The sequence below is a fragment of the Dermacentor andersoni genome, chromosome 1, assembly GCF_023375885.2.
Source record: "Dermacentor andersoni chromosome 1, qqDerAnde1_hic_scaffold, whole genome shotgun sequence".
Lineage (NCBI taxonomy): Eukaryota > Metazoa > Arthropoda > Arachnida > Ixodida > Ixodidae > Dermacentor > Dermacentor andersoni.
In genome coordinates, this window is record NC_092814.1 from 329788991 (window position 1) to 329815726 (window position 26736).

Here is a 26736-nt window from a genome sequence, read left to right on the forward strand (position 1 = left end):
CTATACCGATGATTAACGGATTATCCACAATACCTTGTCATTTCTGTCTTTGTTGCCTTGTCTTACTCTCAATCCAGTAAATTACGGTTAATTAAATTCAGGAAAATAAGAATTTGAAGCATATTAAAGGCACAACCCGCGAGAATGACCTGGCCATATATGAGGAACATGCGGCCGCCTTAGGCAACTTGTGCAAGATATCAGACCTTGCTGGTGTGTAAGTCTGCTACAATGTTGCGTGGGTCAAACAGGTCGCCACTGGTATCATTTGCGGCATTAACAAAACATTTACGATGCTAATTTACCGAGACATGAAAAGCGAGGTAATGTAAGAGCTGTTATTACACAAGCTTCCTTCGCTGAACACATGCTCCCGCTGCACAGACCCGCGCAGCCCTGACACCTTCAAGGCCACTGCTCTGTCTCGGGCCCAACTATGTCACTTCCAAGGAACGATCCCGGATTCAGAATTAACTGTTCATCTCGAAGCAGACGTAAACTTAAGTTGAGTTTAACCCTCCAGCGCCTGTTCTTATCTCGAAGCCCCCAGAGGTACTGCATGGTTATATCCAGAACCTTTTCCTGTGTTCATTGATTGTGTGTAACGTAAATGTAAATACTATGGCAATATATCCTGATACATGTGATAAAGAGAGTCTCCATTTATTTGAAGCCTCCATTTGTTCAAGAAAAAGTCATTTTTATTTATCCAGTTGCAGCTCTAGAGGCTTCCGCATACCATATTACTTCTCGTATCTATCTTGATGTCTGCTTCCATTGCTCTTCAACATCCACCGTCACCCACAATTCTCGACTTCTGGTGCCTGCAAAGAGAACAATGAGCGCTATGTGAAAGGCAAGAAGTCGTGTCGCTCGCTTGATAATGCTTGCTATGCAATACTGCAGCACATTTGTTTCTACTACCTTGTGCGAGTAGGTGAACTTATGGCGTGCCCCTATACACCGAAAGCGTAGGTGTTTTAAGGCTCATGAACGCCTCGCAGTCGTGATCTTTACACCTGTTCATCTTATCCGCGTCGTGGCATCGCGCACATTTTCGGAACTCATTATACACGTACGTGTAGGGGCTCAGTATAGTTTGCGCTGCAACATATCCTCTGCGTTTTGTCTCGCTGCGTTCCAATCTGTCTATGAGTATACATGGGCTTCGTTTGCTTTTTTCTCTAACTACGCTCTAGTTTTCCTCAATGAGTGCTGTTATTTGTTATTCTGCGCTATTTTTCATATTTTTTATTCTTATTATTGCGGGGAAAACATGTTACCGTCACCGGTATAGGTGACTAAACCTTTTTTTGTTTTTCATATCAGTGAAAAGAGAGCTTCACTTATTCTACACTTGTCTTCTAGGCAAGAGACAGTTTGCCTTCATTATAATTAAATAAGATAATGCTCAATTACTCAACTGTTATTACCAACCGATCAAATTTATGGACAATACATAGAAGCCACGTGCACAGGCACCTGTGAAATATTTTGCCCAAAAAATTGTCTAAACTACCGCGGAAAGTATAACTTCACTATACCCCAAATTCTTAAGCACATTGACAACAGTTTTGTATGGACAAGCGCCCTGCCACATTATTTTATCTATAGTGAATTACAAATTTCCTCAAGCCCCTTCACTAAATACCGGAGTGGCTCCGCATACAATAATTTCGGTGGCTCACAAATCAGCGATGCTAACGATAACAAAACTTATTTCTGTGAAACCTGCTGTATTTCAAAATTTTTATCTGAACTCGTCATGACACGTTACAATAGCACTAATACCTATGAAGTACTGTAATACCTATATTGTTCCTCTTCATCAGATAAGATACGTTACTAAAGCGTTTGCGCTTATAGCATCATTGCCCATAGTCTATGCGCCCACTTTCCGATTATCTATAACGTGTCTATAACGTGTCAGCGAAAAGTTCAAGAATGTGTAGAATTAAAAAGGTGTACAAGGGTGTACAAAAAAAGGGAGGGGGGGACCACAAGATTACAGACCGGAGTGAGAACCAAGTAAAATGTCACTGTGTATCCTCTATCCGTTACCTTTGCGCATTTTCCTTTACGAGGGAACGTCGAAAATGTCTCCTCGCTCAACGAGCAGCGAAATATCGGAGTACATACCTCGATTACTGCGTTCGTACATTTTATGTAACCGCCCGTACATACAGCATCTCTATGCATGCTTTGTCATTTTCGTATCCTACAACGATAACTCGAAAGTTGTCACTATCACCAGACCTCTCAAGTATTCCATGAGATACCGCAGGTTTGGGTGGCGTGCAGAGCCGGGTTACAGTTTTAAGACCTTGGTGCAACACCTGCATTTCGTAGGGCGTAAAAGAAAGGATGCGACAAGAAAACTACGCAGATGACAGGCACATCTTGGAATCTATGTGAACCGAAGCTTTAGTGAAGCGGTTAATCAAATGTAATAAATAACTGGCGTCAAGAATGAAATGGAATTTGTCCAGTTCAAAGCTGGTGCCAAGGAACCTGCAAGAAACAACGCGTCCCTAATCGGTGAGAAACAAGCTGACCGTAACAACAAGCTACCGGCACCGTACACACTTGAACCGGCACTGAACGAATACCGACGCGAGGATTCGAAACCTGCGCCCACTGTCTCCTTGCCGAGCCCGGAAGAACAGCAGCAGCCGGGGGCATGCATAACCGTGCCTCCAGAGCCAAGGGCATGAGATATTCGTCGCAGTCAAGACTATTAATAGGCAGGCTACCTCGAGTTCTTTAGTAATTGCTGAAGCTCGTCACCCCCCATTTCCAGTCATAAGAACGGCCTAAACATGCCGACATATTTATCGCATCTTAACCCGACACGACAAGCATCCATTAAACCTCGCGCTCACCGAAAGAAACAAAAGCAAAATTCACGATGTTGTTCGAGAACATAAAGCATTATTACCAAGATTTGAATTACGCAAAGTGGATGTTAGTTACCCTCCCTGGATGTTAACATGCCCTGAAATAGAATTATAGGTTGACGGGATTATATCTGAGAGAGACATGTTCATAGTAGCCGCACAGCAACTGGCACTCTTCCAAATTTACTCATTATATCCCCAGTACATCCACGTTTATGCAGATGGTTCGTGTCATAAAAATTCCTCGACTTCAGCATTCGTCATACCACATTTAGCGCTAGAGCAAACATTTAAATTATCCCGGGAGACACCTTCCACCGTGGCAGAACTATTTGCAATCCTGTGTGCTTTACGTTTCATAACATCAAAAGAACATTCGCAAAAATGGGTTATCTTTAGCGATTCGCAAGCCGCTCTCACATTACTACAGAGCAATAAAAAAAATTCTTTGAACGCTTCGCTATTGTATGAGACGCTGAAAGAACTTACAAAAACAAGAGCAATGAACCACGTAATTGCATTTCAGTGGATACCCGGGCACTGCAATATTCCTGGTAATACTGCAGCGGACGCAGCTGCGAATCGAGCGCACAATAACGCAGAGACAACCAATCTTCCACTATTGCGTAGTGAAGTCCGTCTGATCCTGAGACAGGTTTCCTACCGCCTCAGCAAAACTACCTGGTTCGACCAGCAAACTAAAAATTGGGAGTTATACTCTATAGACCCATGTATAAACTTATCAATGCCGGAAACACTAACAGACAACAGAAAATTTGAAACATTGGTACACCGACTGCGTCTTGGTACAGCATTTACAAAACACTTCTTGTACAGGATAAAACGTGTCTCTAGTCCGCAGTGTTCTTGTGGCCATCCAGACGAAGGTGTGCATCATCTTCTCGAGTGCACGAAATACGATACACAAAGAACGGTACTGCAAGCTAATTTGTTTATATTAGGCAGAAGACCATTCACTCTAAAAAAGATACTTGGCCCATGGCCAACTGCGGGCCTTCAAAAAAGAGCACTTCTTGCTCTGAAAAGTTTTTAAAGGACACCAACATTTTGGGAAAATATTAAGTATCGGATGATCCGAATACGCTAAATCGCTTACATAAACGTTGTTCGTGGTTCATAATTGGTTTATGTCGTGATCGCAACCTTTACGCAATATTTGTCATTCTGTTCTGTACTTGCAGTGTATTGCTTGTGTTGTGTGTTTTGGCTGTTCAAAACATCTGACTTTATATATGCGTACGTGGACTGAACTAATGCACAGTACTTTGCGACTCATGTACTGTTGGACTGTATATTTTTTATTGATCCGGTGTTCTACTGAGTGTTATATTTTCTGTCGCTATTCTCCCTTTTTACGCAAAATTGTTTCGTTTCCCAAGTGACAAGGAGTAGCCGGTGCCACCATAAAGGCGCCAACCTTTCCTAACATTCACTTAAATAAAAAAAAGGCATCCGTATAAGGTGGAAAAGAACTGTCTTGTACTGAGGAACTGAAATGTACTTTAATGCTGCCGTGCTTTGGTAGTTGGCGCCTGCCGGCTGAAGAAGATGCAAAATAAGCCTCTCTTGATGGCGCGTGCCAGAGAGAAGATGGCAGCAAACATCGTGGATCTTTTCTTGAGGGCCTAACACATGTTAGCAAACGCAAGCGCGGGATCGTACTGATATTGCTCTTAGCGCCAAACATTCGGCTTTATATTCTTCTATTTGAAACATGTTCCCAGTTATTCCCAATTTCACTTTCAATCTTTCAATATTCAATGTCATCTGAGAAGCTGTTGAAATAGTTCAAACGGCGTGCGAACGTGACACGAAGGCGCTGTGACTGCGCTGACCCGGCTCGCCTACACAACCTGAACCAACGCTCGTAGCATTTTGACAAAAACAATATTGGAATGATAAGGCTGTATTACGGATTTGCTGGTTGCCGGAATTACCCACACAGAAATGACGATGGCCTCGAAGCTGTTTGTCGCGGATTTTCTGCGTCCCTCGCCATATGCCGCTGCTGGCCATTTTCTTCTGCTTGAATGACTAAAAAGTACCCGTGATGTCCGCAAGGGGGTGCTGCGTGTACGTTAAACACACTAGCGCTGGTTTCGCATAGGTGGTGTGGTTGTGCATCTCGTATGGCAGTCGTTGAGATGATCACAACGCTGGCGGAAGGTATACGTTAGTAGAAGGACGGACGCCCGTTCCTTGTTCTTCAGTTCCCCTCTGATGTGTGTTATTGCTTAGGCAGGTACGCGATCAGATTCTGTTATAATGCACCTACATGAAGCACTTAACTCCATAAATTTGCAAATACTACAAACACAGCAGCCAGTAGTGGCTGCTGTGTGCTACCATCGATGGTAGTTTCTCCCAATATATGAAATTATTGTGCACACGGCGCAGTAAAGTGAAAAAATGTTCTCGATGATACACTTTTCTGTTTTTTCTTGCACTTTACTCCGCAGCCTAGCTTTTCGTTCACTACAGCATTGGTCAAGGGTTGTCGAATTTTGCATGTGTTGCACTACGAACAACGAAGTGAAGATGAAAGGAGTGAAGTGGAGTTAGCACATGGGTAAGCAAAGTAATCAAAGAATTGTGTTTTGCACTTTGCGACTGAACAGCAAGAGCAACTTTTATTGGGTTCCCTTGATCAGAAAACAGCGTAAGATTCGGACGAGAAGTCGGCTAGCCGTGAAGAAGCCAGCGTATGGACAAAGTAGTAATTAAAAAAAAATATTGCCTCTTTTTTCGGTTCAACGGTTTCAGTATTTGATGAATGTGAGGAAATAGAAAACAACGGATAGGGAAAACAAAATGATCTGCATCACCAAAGCAAACCAGTAAAAAATATGGGGATGCAGTGACTGCCGGAGATGTAAAGTTCAGGGATTATAGCAAAGGATATTTCGTGGCGCTTGAGACTAGGAATGATACGACGGGTTCCTTGATCGTGGACCGTTCGTGATGCAACGAGCTGCACTGTTCTAGCAACCATGTGCGGCTTTTTGTGTCTCACTACATCATTGATAAATATTTTCTTTATCGGTGATTCAACCCACAAACCAATATCTGCTTTATCTGAAGATGCCTCCCTTCTCCCACTTAAGAAATGCCTTAATAGGCATGTTGCCCACACTGCTCTCTGGGCCAGAAAACGAAGCAGTCGCCATTTCTACGAAGGCCGAACATCGCGTCGCTTGTTCGTAAACAAACCGCGTGGCGCCGCCACCGTCTAAGAAAGTGGCGAATAAAGTTTTCGATTCTCTTTCGCCATCTGCAAGACTCATTCCCTCGTCTCACAAAATCGCAACAAACTACAGTAGCTGCTCGATTCGTATATTATGTCTGCACTCGAGAATCCTCTCACTCCTCGACCGAGAAAGGGAATTCCCAAGCACAGTGAACGTATTACCTCACCTACTCAAGGAATAAGGCATGAAAAAAACAATAAAGAAATGCGGCTGTTGGCGCAGAAGGATGTCAGCACTACCTTTGTTATTTAACAGAATGCGCTGTGCGGAAACGTCACAACAGAACAGGGTCGATTAATATACCTAGTGACCGGGGCACTCCTCCAGAGGGACGCAATGCCCTTGGTGGCGGTAGAAGCCGTCGGCGCAGTAGCAGCCATAGACGCAGTCAGCAGTGCACGCAGGTCCCACGACGGGCTTCTCGCACGTGCCTTCAGCGCAGCTGCTGCTCACGCACTCCTTCCATGTCTCGTTCTCCCCACAGGCCTGGGGCGTCGTTTGTGCTTTGGAAAAGGAAGCAAAAGACACAGTGGTATGAACTCTCACCTGAACACCGAAGGGTCTCGAGATTAAATAGCCGCTGCCGCGACCATATCACGATGGGAATGCAGCGAGAGAAACAGTTGTTTTTAATAGAGTTCGCACAGACTGCATGGTACCGAGTACATGACTTTGCTAAGCAGGTCCACATGGCGCGTTAGATATATCAGACATACAACTCTTCCAAAGCCTCGACAACGCAACGTACAGCACCGATTACCATAGCCTGTCCTCTTCGTCAGGGACCTTCGACATTAAAGGGAACATCTGTGTGTGTACGCTTCAGGTACGCGTGGAAGCTCCAAGCCCACGCATCGACGCACCTTATAGCGAGATATTGAATTGGAGCATTTAATTGCGTTTTAACTCAATTAAATACACGTCTACGTAATCTTACAGCGCACGTCAAAGAATAAACCTGTAGCTGGTCAAAATTAAGCAAGACCGGTCCACTAAGGCGCCTCTCACACCTGTAATGCAGCTTCAGACCTTTAAATAACTCCAATTAAATGCGGAGGTAGGCTGATCCTGACATCGCTGTCGCAGTACAGTCACTAGGCTGGAGCATGTGAACCTAGCTTTATTCACGGTTGATTAGACGAGCAAACACACAAAACCAATGAATGATCTATATATAAACACACATGAATCTATAGTTGACAGACACCAACTACGCAAACTGCCCTGGTTATCCACTCTTCTAGCTTTTTTGCCTCTCTCTCCGAGTTTGGCGTCAATGTCTCGCCGAGTTTGGAGTGGATGCACTTGCGTAGTGACGATGGCTCATACGCAAGGAATGCGGCTCATAGTTAAATGTTACCCAAAAGACACTTATCAATTTTTTTATTGGGAGGCGCAAATGATCAGCGAGTGTGAAGCAGTGAACCTCATTCGCATCGTTCAAGGAGTAAAGTATAATTCATTCTCGTGTGTTACGTCAACAAAAAGAACGTGACGCACGTCAACATAGCAGTTACATGACGTAACAAACTATCTACATGAATTTAACACTTCATAACGTCAACACATAAGCAATACCACTAGCATTTACACGTGCACCGATTCCCGTAGTGCGTAGAATCCACACGTCTTTCTTTTTTATTTCGTTGTATGTCCTTCGTCACAACTTCTTCGGAGCGCGTGAGCAATCACTGTCTTCATTGCAGGCCCTACCTTTCTTTACATGTCCATCGCCAACGGAACTTGCTTCATGTCGCGCGCGAGAGCAGACGAGGCTTACTTCGTGTGTTTCATAGTGAATCATATGCACGGAAAAAGAACAGGAACATCGGCGGCGAGGCCGCCTGTGCGTGGAAATAAAATTCAGTTGCCTTTCGGTCTCCACGATGTCTGGGCGAGCCTTTGATCTGCCCCCCCCCCCCACCCCCCGCTATTCCCTGAATATACAGACGGCCGCAACGGCGTGTCGCACTTTTACAATGAGGTTTATTCAATTAATAAGTTCACTCTATTCCTTACGATAACCTAAGGGTTACTGGGTAGCAGCTCAGGGTCCGAAAAACGACTAAGGTCCACAGACTCTAAGTGATTAACAGTGGTCGAACGCGTGATGGCTCAGGTTAGAGCCATGTTTCCGACAAGTCCCCTTGTCAAAACAGTAGCTACAGAGGCATATTCCTTGTTCCACCACTCGTCATCTGCAGTAAATAAGTGGTGTACAATTCGGTCCACTGTTAGAGTGAACACAAAAATGTTCAGCATGCGCGATATTTTTTTTTTTTTTTATCTGACAAGTTTCCAGATCGCCCTGCTTGGCGGCAGATTACTCGGGCTTCATGGCGTTAGTAGCTTTCGGTACACCTCCGCCGGGTATTCACATCGGTTCAGTTCGTGCTTGCAGGTAGAGCGCCGGCAGAGTAAGGGCCGCACAGTTGAACGAACTGTACAAGTGCGTCTGTGCTTGCCTGCGTTTCCGGTCGCTCTCGTCAACCGCTGTTTCCGATGAGGATTTTCGCCTCCTCTTTGCCCATCCCAATAGTTTTTTTCTACATATATTGCAAGCTCTTTTTCAGCGAATATGTGAAGAAACCAGATGTAGTTTTATCGGGGAATTTGCCTAAATACTTCCATCTGTCACTTCATACGTTGACATTGCAAAATCACAAAAGAGGCAGCTACATCAACGGTATTTTACCGATCATGCTACTTCATTAACTCCTTCTCAATCATTCACAATGGTCTCGACAATTAGTCAAAGGGTCGGCATGAGCTCCAGGAATAATAACCGCTAAAAGACAAGGCTGGAAAAAATATTAAACTAATACAGAGGCAGCCTAAGAAACACTGATAAACACCAGGAGAAACTTCGTCTTACCACACGCAAGTGCAATGACGCCTGCCAACAGTACCAGAACCTTCAGCTGCATGATGGCTACTTTCCTACAAGGACTGAGCCAGTGTCCCCCGTATTTATACGCTGCGATCGCATCTTGTCTCCTTTGTCGAGACGCTACGTGTCACATTGTGTATCGCTAAAGTCTCCTCCAGCCTTATCATGCGTTGTGCCCACGGCATGCACGTGCACATGAGGCGATGGCTTCTCTGGCAAAATTGTGCTTCAAGCAATTTTTTTTTCTTTCTTCGCTTTCGTACAGACGTTCTAACGTTCAGACAGCGCTGACCTGTCTTGTCTCTCTGTATAGACATGGTGCAGCAGATTTTTCACGGTACACATCAGCAGCTCCTGCAGCAAGTATGCTTGTGGAAGGCAAGGAGGGTTCATTTGAGTTCGTACCTCAGGGAGCACATTCTGAAAAGCCCTTGACTGCCGTTCGCAAAAATTTTAAGCCTGTCAACCGCATGACTGCCTCCGTAAAGAAGCAGGCATTGCCAATGTTTATGTACCTTAACCACGAGCGCCTGCACTCCGATGTCAAGATTTCCGAGAGCCTTGAGCTTGAGATCTTTTCCAAGGCGAAGACACATAAGGCTGTTGTAACTATCCGGGATAATTGTATCTGAGCGGCATTGTTTGGCCATATGTTGTTTCAGGTTACAGCCGATGCATGTGAGTGCGTTAAAAATTGTGGATTGTTTCCTTGTTAATAACTGAGAACAAATCGTGTGATTCCTTGGCTCTAGTAACCCTGAGCGTATTACAAGTCATTTACTGCTGACTTCCGAGATCTGTTTTATAGTTTACCACAAGAGTTCTTGTTGCAGTGAGTGACGGAAACTATGCCATATTTTAAAAATAACGCCGCCTTCATTGACCTATGGAACAAGACAGAAAAGCTTCTAAAAGGTATTTTCTAAAAAAACCTATTGGATAAAGGGAAACAAACTATCGAATTTTCTATTTTCTTTCTACTTATTTCATCACGTACATACCTGGGGGGCGGCTTGCAGGAACATTTATTAATGAAAATAATAACGAACTTAAGAACGTGTTCCTAAATGTTAAATGTTAAATAGCCGCACAAGAACGCGTTCTTAACTTCGTTATTACTTTCGTTAGTAAATGTTCGTGCAAGCCGCCCCTACTCATCCGTCAGAACAGCATCTATAATTAGGAAATGCCGAAAAGGACTTGTTGTATGGTGGGAACTTATGCAAGTTAAGCTAACTTTTTTGTGTATCTGCATCCCGTCTGAATGCAGTGCCCCATTCGCAGCATGTTACATGTAGAGCAACACTTTAAAAACGAAACCCTTACGAATTCCATAGCAATTTTTCATCAAAGTAAAAAAAACGATTGTATCCGGATGACATTCACCCAGTTATCGTCGAAAGCTGGACAAGAGTCCTGCAGCTTAACGGTGACGTGACGAAGAAATTCTGGCAACAACAGCGACCTCTTTTATGAGCAGTTTAAGCGAATTCTTCATCAGCGCGGACATAGGGAGCGTCTTATAGAGGAGAGGGTTTTTTTTTTTTTTTTTTTTTGCACTTGATCTCACCCCCACTGCTCTCTGCGCATTCTCCGCATTATATTCTAAAGTGCTGTCATCTTATTTGAGGGGCTTCGAAACACAAGAAGTTGTCTCTCTCTTGGTTTAGTAGTTGCGATACCCGGCTCTCACCCAGGTGGCGCGGGTTCGATTTGCCGGTGCTGGGAAAGTTTCTCTTTGCGTTTTTTTTTTCTATTAACATCTTTAGCGTGCATCGGCAGGGTGACAGGTTAGGTTAGGTTAGGCCGACGGCGCGCCCGCGATACGAACCGTCTCGTGGCTTCCGTCGCTATAGCAAAGCGGCGAATGCGCAGAGAACAGTGGGTGTGAGATAAAATGCGAAAAACCTCTCCCGTCTACTAGCACTTTAGCACTGCATCGTTGCTAGCGACCGACAACTTCTGAACCTTTCTGGAAGGCTTCTCGGCCAGGAGGAATCGGGTAAGACCCTGTATTTCTAAATGCTACTCTCGGCCACAATTCGGGAGAAATTGACTTTCGCGTGAAAATCACCGTTCCGCGGGTATGCGCTGATCCGTTCATTAAAAAGAAAAAAAATCAATCAAGAGGTTTTTCACCCACTATCGGAAGCCAAGGTCAGTGCGGCACAGCACAAAAAGCTGCCACAAAGGCCGTCTCTGTGGTGGCACTTTTCACTCAACTTAATATCAATTCTTCAGGCTAGCAATGCCAAGAAAAATGCCTATTACGAAGGCAAGAAGGATGGACACAGCAATGGACACAGCGTCTGTTATATATTCACTTATCAGCGAAGACGCCGATGTTTTATTGTCGGCTTCTGCCAGATCTTTCACCCTGACCAAAGCAATCATGAGCGATAGGCGCTTGCCTACAATTTCGTCGTATTCCATGGTCCTCTAGAGAATTGTAGGGAGGAGAACGAGTCTCCCGTAGACACGGGTGGCAACGCATGCTGTCTAGACGTAACAAAAAATTGGCTGAAGGCTTAGCTTGGTTAAGGCTGGAAGATTGCGAAAGCAATACCCTTGGCTGCGCCTTGGTTCGGCTGATGGTGTGGACATGGGGCGCTATAACATAAAACTATTCCAAACTTTTCTATTCCAATTCTGCTATCAGCCCTCCACGATTGGTCAAAAACTTTTTTCAACCACCCCCACTTCACCTGTCTGTCACGCGATGTCACGAAAACCGCAATACCTCCCCATCTGATATGATGTGTACACACTGATTATGCATGATTTGACAGAAAAAAGAAAAACACTTATTTCTGATTCGACCCCTTTTCGCCATTAGCCCTCGGCTATTGGTAAAAAGTTTTCGGGCTGCGCCCACTTCACCTGCCTGTCACGCGACGTCACAAAACCGCAAGAACTCACCGCGTCAAAGTGACGTGTACGCGATAAAGATGCATTAATATGCCGAACAAAACTGAATTTTCTTCGGAATAGCCGCAGGCTGCCCCGTTCCGAAAGGAATAAAAGATGGCTGCCGCCGATCGCTCAGACGCTGGCTACTCGCACCTGCCGGAGAGCATGGGTGTATTTGCGTATAAGCTTCTTGCGTGGCCGTGTAACGTTTTCGAGCACTTTCGGCACGTTGACCCCCTCATTCTGCGAACTCTTCTTTGCTGAGGGTCCGTTTTAGCGTCATTCTTGAGCTTCCGTTGCATGCCGCCGCGATTTTCGACCAGCCACCGCAAGCTAAGAAAGAGAAAGCCGACCAATCGTAGACGCCGGCACCCCCCTCTTCATCCGGTTATCGACTTTCAGTGCAGTGGCTCGGCCCCATCGAATCCCCCTCCACTACTTGAACGTTCTCCTCGCCTCTTGTCAGCCAATTAGATACGACAAGCTGCTCAGTGTAGGCAATGCTATTCGTTTTGCAAGCAAACGAAAGTGACCTCCTATGAACGAGGAGAGCGTTTCATTGGTCTGTTCAGACAACCCTGCGGGTGACCGCCCGGTGCTTGCGTTGGTGGTTACGCAAATTTGACGTTAGGAGATTGGAATAGAAACATATTGGAATAGTTTTACGCTATAGCGCCCATGGTTGCCCTTTGTTAAACTTATGGCTATACATCATCCGACATAGCGCAATGCAGATCGCCGACCACTGCGAGGAGCCGAGCTGTAGCCCCATTTATCCTCCTAGCGTGACGTCACACCAGCGAGCACCCTCTCTCGGTAGCACCGCAGCAGCGGCGCGCAAGGCTTCGCCTCCACCATCGATGCCGCGAGCTGGGGCCCCGTCTCTCGGTCTGGCGTGACGTCACATGGTCACGTGACGCGCAGCTGTGTAAGGAGGCGCCAGGACCACCGATGGGCTGAAAGTGCGAGCAGTATTGCTTTCGGAATAAAACAAAAACGATAGTGGAACACACCTCCTTGTACGGAGGCGTGTTATGGTACGGAGCGGCAGCCTTTTGGGACAACCGCGTTTATCGAGTTAAGGATGGCGCGTCTTGAAGCAACACGCAGGCGGGTTGTTTTTAGTTTCCATAAATGTCTGTTCGTAGCACCAGAAGCGGCGGTCAAAAGGAAGAGAAGGCAAAATAACTCTGGCGATCCAAAGTACAGAGACTATGCCATGTTGTATAGCCGCAATGACGAGTTACCCATTTTAAATCAGAGGTGGGCTCATAGGGCAGGCGTTTCTTGCAGCTCGTTCCAGAGCAAATACGCTATCCTTTCTGCATACTTCTGTTGTGCTATGTTATGTTATGGGTGAATTGATGTCAGGAGATTTACGTAGAAAATACCTGGCTACACCATTTTCAAAGTACTCAGAAACATTCCTCAAGTAAAAAAAACTTAACTGAATGCTCTTCGTGTTCTTGAGGATTTAATAGCTTTCTGACAATCACTGCTTAAAGTAATGCATAGTCGCTGCCACCATATTGCGAAGTGCAGAAAAAAACAGCAAGCTGCATCCATGCATTATGTATCAACCTTAGCTGCAACTCACACACAGGCACTATGACCACGTGACTAACGGTTTCAGTTTTCTGTAGACGACATATTCCGCAGTCCATTGGTTTCTCAATAAATGTAGCGGAAGCTCTGGCCTAACATCGCGTGGATCCCTACGCTCGCCGACAGCGAGCGTGCCTGTTAAATGAGAATGCCTGAACACTTTATGATGAGTCCCGCACGTCTCATGATTTCCACATGCAGACCTTGACGGAGCTTCCGCAAGCCACCTACTCCACTGCCTCACAGCTATAACCTAAACCCCCGAATCACAGTTCCTTTCAAGGCGCCAGCAGACGTGTTGGCCGTAAAAGAAGTAATTACGCAACAAACGCACTTCTTCTACGTCATCCCAATTCGAACGTACTCCTTCTAACCATCTGACAATCTGATATCACCAGCTGCATTGTTATGAATACCAGCACACCACTATATTGGCTCACTTGGTACGAACCATAGTCAACTCTCCTCCTTGTGCAAAGGCCTGGGCCAGCAGCGGACTGGGTAGAGTGTCACCAAGGATGTGGGATTTCTTTTCAATATTGTCCTTACTTCTATGCAAAAGCCAATGTCAGCCTGTTTGATATGGAAAGGAAGCATCATGCTTCATTTCTTAGCATCCGAGCTGGCAACCTCCAGGAAGTGGAAAGGCGCCGAAAGTAGCGCCGACATTATTGTCATCATGATCACTGCTCCAAGTGATGGCTATCCTGACAATACCTTCCGTTCTCGGGTGAGCTGTAAGGTGAAAAACAGCGATCAAAGTGGGACAAAAAAACGACGATAACGAACACTCATCGACGGGACGGGGCGCCATGTGCGATCTTTGCCCTCGTTTTTGCGCGCTTTAGTCCGTCTATGCCAGCAAGTCTGTACAACTTACTGATGCAAAATTTATTGACACTGATCGCGACAATGACTGAAAAACTAGTCTCAAAGGCTCTGTAAGGCTTCAAGAAGTTAAACAAATTGTGTATAACGGCATACTAAGAAATACTGAAAAACACCGAAAAAGAATTCATCTTGCCACACGCGAGTACGCAAGTGCAAGGACGTCTGCCGACAGTACGATAACCTTTAGCCGAGTGAGTGTTCCACATATTCATTCACTGCAGTCGCATCTTCTCTGCTTCGACGAGATGCTTCGAAGCACTTTGGGCATCGCTGCAGTCAACTCCAACCTTATCCGGCGCTGATCTGGGCACGCACACGTGCTTTAGGCAACGGCTTGTCTGGTAGAAATGTGCTTCATGTTTCTTTTTCTTTGTTCTTGCGCTGCGTAGCACGTTCCGACCGCCAGACAAGGCTTTCCCCTCTTGTCTCTCTGCGTGAACGTGAGACACCGCATTTTTCGCGATGTCCATAACCACCTTCGAGGGCGCGACGGCACGTGAAAATAATAAAGGGCATCCACAACCACAGAGTTTCCTACACTATACTAGAGGTAACTCTAGCGCAGCAGTCGTCGACCAACCATGGGGATGATGGCAAGTACATTGGTTTCTCTGATCTTCGTGCTTGTGGATTGAGACGTTCTTGTGGATTCGTTTATTGCGCTTTCTGTGCCTTCATTGTCGTAAATTGCAGACCTTTCTATACTTTTATAAGTGCAGAAGACGCTGCGAACGTGCACAATCGCTAGTAATTGCAGCGGTTCAGCTTGTCGAGGGGGCCAAATCGAAACGTGCTATGCGTCTCTAGGCAGTGGCCTGCCCGTGATAAATTCTTAATGGCGTTATATGTCGCTGGTCGGTGCACTCGTCCGTGACGTAATAGTTTCACTATCGGGCGTCTGTGCTAGAGGTCCTGTGTTCGAATCCTGTCGGCGGAAAATTGTAATAATGTTTATTTAATTACTCATTACGCAGTACATTGTCGAAAATGACAGGTTTACAAAGTCTCCAAGCCGCTCGAAGCCAGAAGGATGAAGTTTAAGCATGTCCATGTGCTTCCCATAATTCCCATGCTGGCTGAACGACCGCCATTGCAGCACCCGTAGACACTAGCGCCGGAGTTACCTCCAGTAATTCCTGTATGAAACTCTACGCCCACAACGATCGGCGGCCACCAAAGGTGTTCTGCGAGGAAAATTAAATCTCGCACGCATTCGCATCATGTGACGCCTCATGTGCCTACGCGCTGGTAGAAGTTCTCGCCGAAGGAGGCCACCTTTTACCAGTACCTTCACCATTGATTTGTTGATACTACTTACCGGAGAGAGAGACGGAAGAAAAGAGAAAGGCGAGGTGGGGTTTAACAAGAACCTGAAATTCGGTTTGGTATTTTGCACTTGGGAATGGAAGAGGGGGACATAAAGAGACAAGTTTTTTTTTTTTTTTTTTACGCTGCCCAGATACATAGCAACTGCTCAGTAGCCAACTGACTGGACAAGTTGTAATTCTCAGAAATGTGTTCATGCGATCGCTGTGTACTTGTGACGTCCTTTATTGCCAGGCGGAAATGTATAGGCCTATCCAGGTCTCATGACCCAACCTCAAAATTAAAAAACTAAAGTTTATGTTTGCTGGGGTCCAAAGAATTTACGCACGCAACGGTAGCCTTACAGAGGCTGGGAATACTGTGTTTCGTCTCCATATTGAAGCTAAATATAATGATCAGTCTAGCTAAATCAGAATCAGATCTCGAAGCTAAAGTTGAGGATACGTCGTCGAGGCAATCCTCTTGAAACTGCGACGACAGCACTTCGCAACGGTATGAATCTTTCACAGAAGTAATCTTTGAAATTGACGCGGAACTTCTGTCGCTAACTACGAACTTTTCTTCCCTTACCGAACATGTAAACTTTACCAAAATTCTCAGTACAGCTGACGTCTTGCAGTCAAAAATTCATTCAGTGAATACGCTGGCAGATTCCACTCACCTGGGAAAAATATCCGTAATGCAAGACAAAATCAACGATTTGACACATCGATCAGGAAGATCCAACCTCTTGTTTTATGGCATTGCCGACAATGACCAATCCGAAAATTGGGAATGTCTGAATGTATGGTCGCAAAGTTTGGCAAGGAATCAACTCTATTTGGGTGTCAAATACGTTGCGAGAGCACACATACCGGGTGGTTTCGTTACTGGAAATAGGCGACCAATTTTAGTGAAATTTTATAATTTTAACGAAGTCGATCTTATTTGATCCCAAGGCTTAAAAATAAAAGCAACCTTTGAAATTAAAAAGGAAAAAAGGAAAGTTTGAGTATTGCACGAGAGTATTCAGAAAATGTACGCGATGCACTGCATAGGCTCTGGCAGTTGATTCAGACAATGAAGAAGGACGAGGACCGAGTGCGCCTTGTTTTAGAGCGCAGCTCTTGGGCTCGCATTCCTGGGGCGAGCGGGCGTTCGGGCATGGACGTTCAATGACGTTCGGGCATGGAGCTGGTGTTGACTTCCCCACATACGAAGATGAGACGAGTGCCCTTCAGACAACTTCGGGGTATTTAGATAACAGGACCTTTACAGAGGAAAAGATGTTGGAGCCATGGCCTCGTGCATCTTATGTGCAAGGCTACAAAGCCGCTGCTGCGTCTTTCTGAAATGCACCAGCCTGTATGAACGCCTGTGACCCAATCAGAGATGAACGCTTGCCTGTGTAAATGTGCAAAGTGTGACCTGCTCTCTTCCTTCTCCACTTTCAGTCCCCTTTCCCCCTTCCTCGGTGCAGGGCAGACTACCGGGCTCAGCCTGGTAAACCTCCCTGCCTCTCGCTTATGACTTCTCTCTCTCTTTCTCTTGCCTTAATATATCTCGAAATCAAAACACACAGATAACTGCGCTCAAATTTCGCATCAGGGAGTACCGTATTCGTCGATGAATTTTCGTAATAAGCTTTTTGCGAACGACCGGAGTGTGCAGAATGCAAATGTCAATCGTCATGTACTTATTCCAAATTGAACCGCTCGGAGAAATTCGCCCCTGATTTCTTCGCTCTTGTGCACTGTCTCATGACTATCAACGCTGCTTCAGTGCCCCTTTTATTATTGTGATAACTTTGCCGCTTTCTTTTTGTAACCGAATTTTAGAATCGCACCACCTAAGTCTGCAGCCTTGTCATCATTTCCCAAATCATGTTCTGCCCTCATCGTGACATTGACTGAAAAGTGGTTGCAAAGAAAAAGATTATCGGATGGCACTTTTCAAGCCGGTTGGTCCGAGCGTAATTTTTTTCTCTACGAAATGATATAAAGAAGAGGAGGTTGCGTCCTTATCGCCATAGAAATAAAATTTGTTGCTTTACACACTCGTATTGATTCCTTCTTAGAGCGTGTGTGTGTATTGATCGAGTTCGGCTCTGTTGATATAATTGTGTGCCAAGTTTACCGCCCTCCGATATGCGAATGAATTTAAATGCTAAGTATTGTCATCATGGACAATTTTCAAACTCTATTTTGTTGATATTTGGAGACCTATACCTATACTTTTTATGAGGCCATGCCGAGCCTCATACGTTTCTTCAAACTTGTATAGACATTTCCATTACCCCACTTATCAGCCATTCCACACCATGCTCTCCAACATCTGCAAGTGTACCAGATTTAGTATCAACAACTGATCCTGGCATTCTTTCAAACATAAACCACTTTACTGGTCTATCCTATCATGCTATCCTCACCTGAGTAGACCACTAAACAAGCGCCAAAATATTTCTTAACAATGGTGATGGTTTGGAATGGTGAAATTTGCAGCAATCGTTTCCGAACTTTCTCGTTCTCCTAATTGTTTTCTCGGGGGGAAATTAACACGCACATTTGCATAAAACAGGAGTCTGCCCAAAAACGTTCTAACCAATCTAATATATAAGTTGATACCTGCATTAACTATTAGGAATGGTAAAAAATGTGCCAGGTTTAATCATCAACTACGGCGCTTTAACAATAAAAAAAGAGATTGCACAGGCAAGGACAAATGCGCCAACTTTTCGATTCGTGGCAGCGTTACAAAGATCAGCCATAAAAAGTATCAGTTCTTGCGCAAACCACCCAACTCCGTTTTTTTACCGCGGCGTGTGATCGATGGTTACTAATGAACTTCGCAGATTATGGCACGTCGATACCAGCGCCGCTGTAGGTTCGAATCATCTTCGTCGCCACTTGGTGGCAGAACCAACTTTTATCGGCGGTTTCAAGGCAAGACTGACTCAATTTCTGAATTTGTAGCAGAGCTGCGGTTCCCTCTCGAGTTCGTACTACTTCGTGTATTTTTTTTTTTTTCTTATGAAGCGCTGAAGGAGAGATTCGTTTGTTGACTGCGAAGAGAATATATTCAGGGGGTTTTTTTGGTGGAAGATAAAAAGTTAACATTTAGTTGCGGTGTCCTAGGGATCCGGAGACGAGAGTAGAACAGCATCAAAACAGTTTATTGCTACATCATGCAGCAAGAACGCAAGTACAAATGAAGGTGGCCAGAAGAGAAACATTCCTGTCTTATAAGCACTCGTGATCGGGTCATGTGACTATCTCGAAGCTTTACTTGCTGACATTATCGACAACACGTGGCGCTATCACATACATGCCATTTCCTCCCGCTTAATTTGGGGGGGGGGGGGGGGGGGCACCGTTATACAAAAAAGGTGGTAGACGACCCTCAATTTTGACTTACGTATCTTTCAGTGACACTTGAACGTCGGCGTTGGTGCTCCTAACTTTCGGAGAATGGAACGCACGAACCGAACTCGGAAGCAACTGTTTTCCATTAATTAGCCTCTTAAATACTATAACACCTGCTTGTGTGCGACATCATTAGTGACGTAATTACTTCCAGTTCCTGCTTAGCGGTTTCCAGATATTTCTCCAAAGTCGTGCTCACGGGGGGGGGGGGGGGGGGTCTAAAGTCTGTGATATTGTGCTTTCGTGTGCTGTAATCGGTGATTTATAATGAGTTCTAATTATTACAGACACTTCATTAACTCAACTTGTAACTGAACTGATGCTCTTATATCATATCTATAGCGTGTGTGTCACAACTCTATTGATTATCCTGCAATTGATGGCCTGGGTCTAGGCCGCGCCGGGGTGAGGAAAGAGGCCCTGTCTCTCGGTAGCTTCCCGGGCTTGCTAGATGGCCCAAAGTTGGTCCTGAAGATCTGAGCTAGTCAGTGCAGCTCTCCACCGCGCCTCTAGTTCATCCGAGGGACTGCAATTATCCTCTGAACAATTGCAGAATACCACAGTATACTAAATAGGGTGGCTCCACTATCATCACATAATTTACATTTGTCATCAGGGTATAATTCTGGAAACATGCGGCTAACATGTACCGGGTTCATGTAAGTTCTGGTTTGAAGGCGCCTCCAGTCAACCGCCTGAGACCAGTCAAATTTTGGGCTAGGAGGTGGCTATATACACCTCGACTTTCTATAGAATTGCGTAATGTCACTGAATGAGAAGAGTCTATCCCTATCCTTCCGTTCCATCTCCTCCTCGGTCAGAGCCTCCCCCCCCCCCCCTAATCGGGCGCTGTTAATGAGTCCTCGCGCAACAGGACGTTCAGACTCGTTAAGGTTGAGGTGGTGGTGCATTCGCACGCTGTATGGGCTGGAAACCAGATGGTTCTCTTATCGTGAAATGCCTCAGATGATATGAGTTTGGCTTTACTGTTTGAATTCTTGCAGCCTCAGCTGATATTCGTCCCCTGGCTTAATTTCGTATGGGCAATTTAGAATCGCTAATTATGTGCCTACATTTGGGAAAAGCGATAGCCAGAGCGATGGCAACCTCCTCCGCAACCTCATGTACCCTGGTTTTGATTGGACACGTGTGCATGCTTTTTTGCTTTGTAGTAATTGCTACTGCTGCAAACGCTTGGTGATTTCAATAGTACGCGACGTCCACGAGTAGCGCTTCCTAGTCATCGCTATACTGCTTGAGCAGAGCTTTAGCGCTGTTATTCAGGGTGCCTATTTTTGGGTAAATTTGGAATGTGAATATGGCTTATAATCTCCCTGGCCAAGCAAACCTTGGGTCCTTGCTGGTTATGGTAATTAATTCCTAATTTATTGAGTATGCTTCTGCCAGTGCGGGTGCTGGCAAGTCTTTCCAACTGAGCTATCTACAGAGCTTCAATCGATTCTTTTAAGGTGTTATGCATGCCCAGCTACATTAATCTCTCAGTACTGGTTTCCGGGTAAGCCTGTGGTCTGCTTAAAAGCTTTCTTTATGACTGTATTGATTTTATCCTTTTCTTCCTTGTACCAGTTAAGGTACGCAGCTATGTAAGTCATGTGGCTTATAGCAAAAGAGTGAATGAGCCTAACCATGCTAGCCTCCTTCATTCTCTTATAGCTGCTCGTGATTCTCCTGATCAAACTAATGGCGTTACTGACCTTGGTAACGAGCTTTCTAAGAGTTTCTCCGTTAGTTCGCGTTGACTCAATGTTCAGTCCCAGGATCCTAATTTCTTTAACGATGGATATGGCGTCGCCATTCTTCGTACCCACCCCCGGATCTGTATGTATTCGTAATCTTTCTTCTTGAGGTATGGGTAGGTCTACCCATACCTCACTTCAAAGGCGGCCTGTCTACCTACCCCCAAACGCGGCCTGCCTTTGAGGGTAGGTCTGTAAGGAGAAGCTCTGATTACTCTGGAGCGCATTCAAGCCCCGTGCATGAAAGGTACTCCTCCACTTTATCTACCGCTTCCTATAATTTCTGTTCTATGTCTCCATCCCTGCCTTGCGAGATCCATATGGTAATATCATCCACGCATAAGGAGTGATTGATTCCTTCGATGTCCTCGAGCTTTTCCGACAATCCTATCATAATGAGGTTAAAGAGCATGAGCGATATCCCGGAGCCCTGAGGCGTACCCGAACTGCCCATGTCCATCAACTCAGACTAAAATTCCCCCATGGTGAGGGTAGACTTCCTACTGGTTAGCAAGTCTCGAATGTAATTGTATGCCCTTTCTCCTAGGTTTAGGTTGCTGGCCCGAATGAGCATGGCTTAATATGCTGTTTGTCAAATGCATTCTTGAGATCCAACCCTAATATAGCTTTGGTGGACCTCGCTTTACTGTCTAGTACCTGCTGCTTCATTTGCAGCATAACGCCCTAAGTGGAGAGTCCAGCCCGAAAGCCCAACATAGTATTGGATATATTTCGTTTTCTTCCAGGTGATTGTTTATTCTGTTAAGGGATGCATGTTCCATAAGTTTTCCTGCGCAAGAGGGGGGAGATATCGGCCGCAGATTTGCTATATTAATTGGTTCGTCAGGTTTAGAAATAAGTATAACCTGGGCTTCTTTCCACTGTTATGTGGTAGTGCCCTTGACCCAGCATTCATTTATGTATTTCGTCATATTCTCTACTGCTTCATCATCCAGGTTTCTTGGCATCTTGATATTAATCCCGTCTGGCCCCGGGACAAATTTCGAATTGAGTTTGTGCAGCACTGCTCTAATCTCTTGTGTAGTGAAGTCCTCATCAATGTTCTCGTTAGGCTTTCCCTCTTAGCGCCCTCGCTCGACGATTGGGTTGGGGAGCAGGTATGTAGCGCTTGCTTCAGTGACGAGTTTGTCTTCCTTCCCTTTGTGCCCGTGCAGAAACTTGCGCAAATTATGTTTTTGGACTATTCTGGGATTGTCTGGATCTCGCAGGTATTTGGGTATACACGACATCTGTCGAGGGAAAATTTGTCGATTGCAGGACTCATCCCATTGTTGCCTGCATAACTGCTTGCGATGCTCTTCAATCTATTTGTTTAACTCAGCTATTCGCTTACGTAGACTCCTATTATACTGTCGCTGACGCCATCTATGTAGTAAAGATTGTTTCACCTCCCACATATGTGCGAGACGACTATCAGTCTTCTCTACCGGTTGATCAGGCGGGATAGTGTGAGTGGCTACGCTTGCGTCTTCGATGCGCTCTCTAGCCCATTGTTCTATGTTTTCGATCAGTTCTTGCTTTCTATCGTCTCTTATTTTGCAAAACTTGTCGCAGACGATCCATTCAATGCATCTAATATTTTCGGCCTCTGCGGCTTCTTCGATCTTGATTTTTATAATTCTATGATCGCTGCGAAGGTCTTCGACGGTGTTTCTCCATTTGACCTTCTTTGGTATCTCTGGTGAGCACGGTCCCTATACGTGTAGGGGAGTCGGACTCATTTACGAGCGTTAACTCAGTATCTTGAATGTCTTGGCATAGCATTTTTCTCTTCACTCTCGAATAACCGTACCTCCAGGCACCGTGCAGGGCATTGAAGTCTCCCCCTATGATTAGAGGACTAGTACCTGCCATAACTACAGCCTTTCTAAAGGGAGCCATGAAGCGCTGCCTTTTTAGTGTTGGATTACTATATAAGTTTAGAAGAAATACACTTGAGGATTTCCTCCATCTGGGGAGGAGCTCTATAAGCACAGGGTCAATATCCGAGGCTTGGGTGTCGTCATGAATCACCAGCAGCCCTTTCCTCACGAGCGCAGTTAATGTTCTATCATTCCCGTTCGGGCGTCCGATAGCTTCATATCCCTGCTGTTTTGCTAATCCACGAGTTTCCTGAAGAATCATAGCATGTGATTTAGTCTTGTTTCTAAAGTATTGTTGCAGGACTTCCTTTTTGGCATCGTAGCTCCTGAAATTCGGCTGCCATATGATAAACTCTCTTTTCTCGCTCTTTCCCATCTTGCGGTATGGTTACCGCGGAAGGTGACCGAAGGAAGGAGGGCCCGCTCTTAAAACAGTGTTAGAAGGCCAGGAATTTCCATCTGCTTGTAATTCTTTTAGATTCCCTGCCGAACTGATCACAGGAGTGTTGTTGATCGGAGGCGATGGGTTCTTCTCAGGTTAAGTTCTGTTATCCTGCTATTAATGCCGGCCATATTGGCCTCCCTTTGTCTAGCCTCGTCAAGATCATCGGGACTGCCAGCAAAAGATTGCTGGTCGCCTCTGCCTGTTCCTTAACCGTCATCTTCAGGTCGGAAATTGCCTGGTTTAGGTTCATAGTTGGAGCCGCAGCTGTGTGCCTGGTCGCCTTTATCTTGGGTGGGGGTGGAATATTATCCGCCTCCATTCTATTTTCTTGAATTACCTTCAGTCTCCCGGTGCTTGAGGATCGCGTTTCTTTGTTTGCCTGAATTTTGTCGCTTTTCAGCTCCTGAATCTCCTTGGTTAACTGTGCAATTAATTGTCTCACGTGCGCATTCTTTTTCCTCATTTCAGCTATTTCGTATGTATTATCAGAATTATGTGCAGTCCCAGCCGATGTCCCAGGGCGCGGCCCTTTGACAGCATCTGACCAGCTCACCTTAGGCGTCGTAGCCGGGTGTACTTGTCTTCCCCTGGACCGGCACCTCGATCTCGCTCGGGACCTTGATCGGGATCGGGCCTTAGGTGTTGCTTTGCCTCTGGACCTGGATCTGCCTCGCTCAGTAGCGAAGCGAAGCTGCTACTGCTGTTCTTCCTGTTGTTTAATTGCTTGCTCTTGGCGAAGCTATTGTCGTTGCTTGACTATGTAGGGTTCCTTGAACTTGGCTTTACAGGTTTTGTCAGCTATAGGGTGGTCATTCCCGCCCTGCTGGCACCTGCACTGACATGCGTGATCTTGATCCGGGTTGGACTTGCCGCATCCCGTAAACAGCTTATCCTCAGGCTTCCGGCACACGTCACTTCTGTGTCCAAGTCTATTACACTGCAAAAGTCCACTTGTTTTCTGTATAACGAGCATCTCGTGAGCACTCCTCCATAACTCACGTACGTGAGAACCTTGTAACCGTCGAATAAAACGATAAAAGTTGTGGCGCTTCCCAGTCGTTTGGCTGCGATCGCCGTTAAATTTTGTGATGTAATAATCGCTGCCGTAATGCCTCTCGAGGAAACTTCGGCAGGCACACTTCGGATAAATCCTTCTGCTGCAACGTCCGCGGCTGTTTCGTAGGTTCCAACGTCATATTCTTTGCTGTTGAACTGATTGTTCTGAAACACTGATACTTATCCGCGTGGTCCTGATTAGGAGTACTGATGAAAAGAATATTCTGGAAGTTGTTGGGGCAGATGTTATCTGTCTCCCATTCGCCGTAACGAATCCATGCCGCGTCGTAGACGGCTTGTCCTAGCTTTAGTAGGCTTAGCTGGGGCAGCTGAAGCCGTCCTCCTCGTCTCATCGCAATCATGTAATCTCCCATAGGTAGTTTGGGCATCCTGCTGGGCTTATTAACTTGCGAGATGATCTTGGCTCCGCTCGCCTTGAGAAGTTGGTTAGGGATAGCGCTAGGCATGCCACATATCGCTTCTTCTTTGGCCCGTCTTTCATATCTGACGACTTTCCAGCCGTTATCGCACTCCATCTATTGTCGAATCTCGTCGTCGCTTCTCTCAGCAACCTCCATTCTTGATACAATGTCGCTGCTAGGTTGAAGAAAGCTGAGGCCTGAATAACGGTGGGTATAGGGCTGAAGGCAGGCTCAGCCAGCCGCCCGCCGCTTGGCGTGGGTTTCGGCCGTGAAATCTCCAAGAATGACCACCCATATCAGAATCCGTTATCCACAGATTCCGGCTGAGTAGCTGAGTCGACTGTTGCCAAAATGTTGGTGGTCCTTGATGTATTGCGCTGCGAAATCATGTGAAGAACATGGAGCCGACGTGAAGTGCATCCGCTCCCTTCATCTTCGTCTTGTTCCCTCTATACTGAAACCCATGAATTTTGTACTGTACTAATTTTTTTTCTAATTTTTGGGATTTACATTGAATGTCCTCTGCGGTCATCTCAGGAGGTGAACCGGAAGTTCTGCGCAAGAAAGAAGAGTTTCCCTCGATGCTTGTGCCACTAAAATCTAAGCTGGCGGGTAGCGATCTGGCGGTCGTCGATTTCGGGCGGGTTATCTTTGTACAGGTGGCGCAGTCTCCCAAGCTACGTGCACTGCCACAGTGGTCTGCGCAGATGTGTCTGAGAACTCCCAGAATGTGTATTTGGTCTCCTCGCCCTAGGAGACGTCAGCTGTACCCAGGAGAAGCTGATCTTGATGACAAAGCCGCACTACGAAGCCCCGTTGCGTGTGTTCCTTGAAGGCGTTAGAAACAGGTTCCTTTTGCCGTACCAGAATACCCGAAAGGCATCTCTATCGTCCCCCGTAATTTCCAACAAGAACGTAGTCTCCCACAGAAATTGGTGTAATAATGTTGTTGTTTCTCAAGCAGAGTGCGCAAAAATGTCTAACGTAACATTTATAACAATTTTTACTAACAAAGACATAACATCATGCCCTAGCTTAAATTTTTCCACTGATTTGCATATGCCAGAATTACCAATCAGTGAAGCGTAAATTTTATCTCTGTTAAAATCAGAATTTCTTCTGCTTCGGATCACACTGGTTTGAAAATAAAATACTCAAGAGTGTATCTCCTAGAGTCTGTACACTTTTCCCTGCTTAGTACACTGTTCATTGCATTATAAGTGAACACCCAGTTTGAAAAAGACAAAAGTCTTATACAAGCACAAAAATAAAACAACCAGGGAGTACGTAGAAGCCCATGAGTAAAAAAAAGGGGAAGGGGTATGTTAGCCACGCCTGCTTCGCACTTCATGATGCTTAAGTGGCCCTTATAGGTGTGACTAAACACGTGGAATATCTTTTGGTGTGCGTAAGACCGAATATTTTCACTGCCTTTACCTTGATGACGTATGACGTTCCGCGTTCTTAAAGTTTCTATCCTTCCGAATAAACCTTCAGTTGCCAGTAGCAGCACTGCGTCTTGTCTCTTATTGTGCCTCTGCTTCTGTCCTAGTATTTCGCGCTGTAATTTGCCGTCAATTTTGTCGTCATTTGTAATTTGCCATCATGAGAAACTGGTTCCGTTCCAAATTACTGGAAAATAGCAAAAATATCCGTGTACTTAAGACTGGTGATCGTTCACGTCTCTACTATCATCCCGTTTTATTAACAAGAAGAGCATATAGCAAACTTGTAGAGCATATGTATAATCACGTCACTAACCACTTTTAAGACTATAAAATGATCTTGAAATAACAGCACCGATATTTATGTGACAGCCAACTCGCCGGCATGAGTTTCATTCAATGATATAGGTCTACGTTATCAAGGAGATGCAATTTTTCTAGACAACGCGAAAGCTTTCGACTGAGTGCTATGCTATTGCCTTTTAACAAAATTGAAGCAGCTTAACATTCACCTTAATAGTAAGGTTCGTTACAGCGCA

General features: G+C 45.5%; 1 protein-coding gene across 1 annotated transcript in view; it reads right to left on the reverse strand.

The window, feature by feature from the left end:
- Positions 1-26736, reverse strand: part of LOC126516922 (von Willebrand factor-like) — a 142611-nt gene that overhangs the window by 41204 nt on the left and 74671 nt on the right. Inside the window, exons 5-6 of the mRNA XM_072289094.1 lie at positions 9042-9176; positions 6470-6669 (exon numbers count right to left, since the gene is read on the reverse strand). Coding sequence (XP_072145195.1) covers positions 6470-6669; positions 9042-9176 — 335 coding nt within the window. The remainder of the gene's footprint in view (positions 1-6469; positions 6670-9041; positions 9177-26736) is intronic.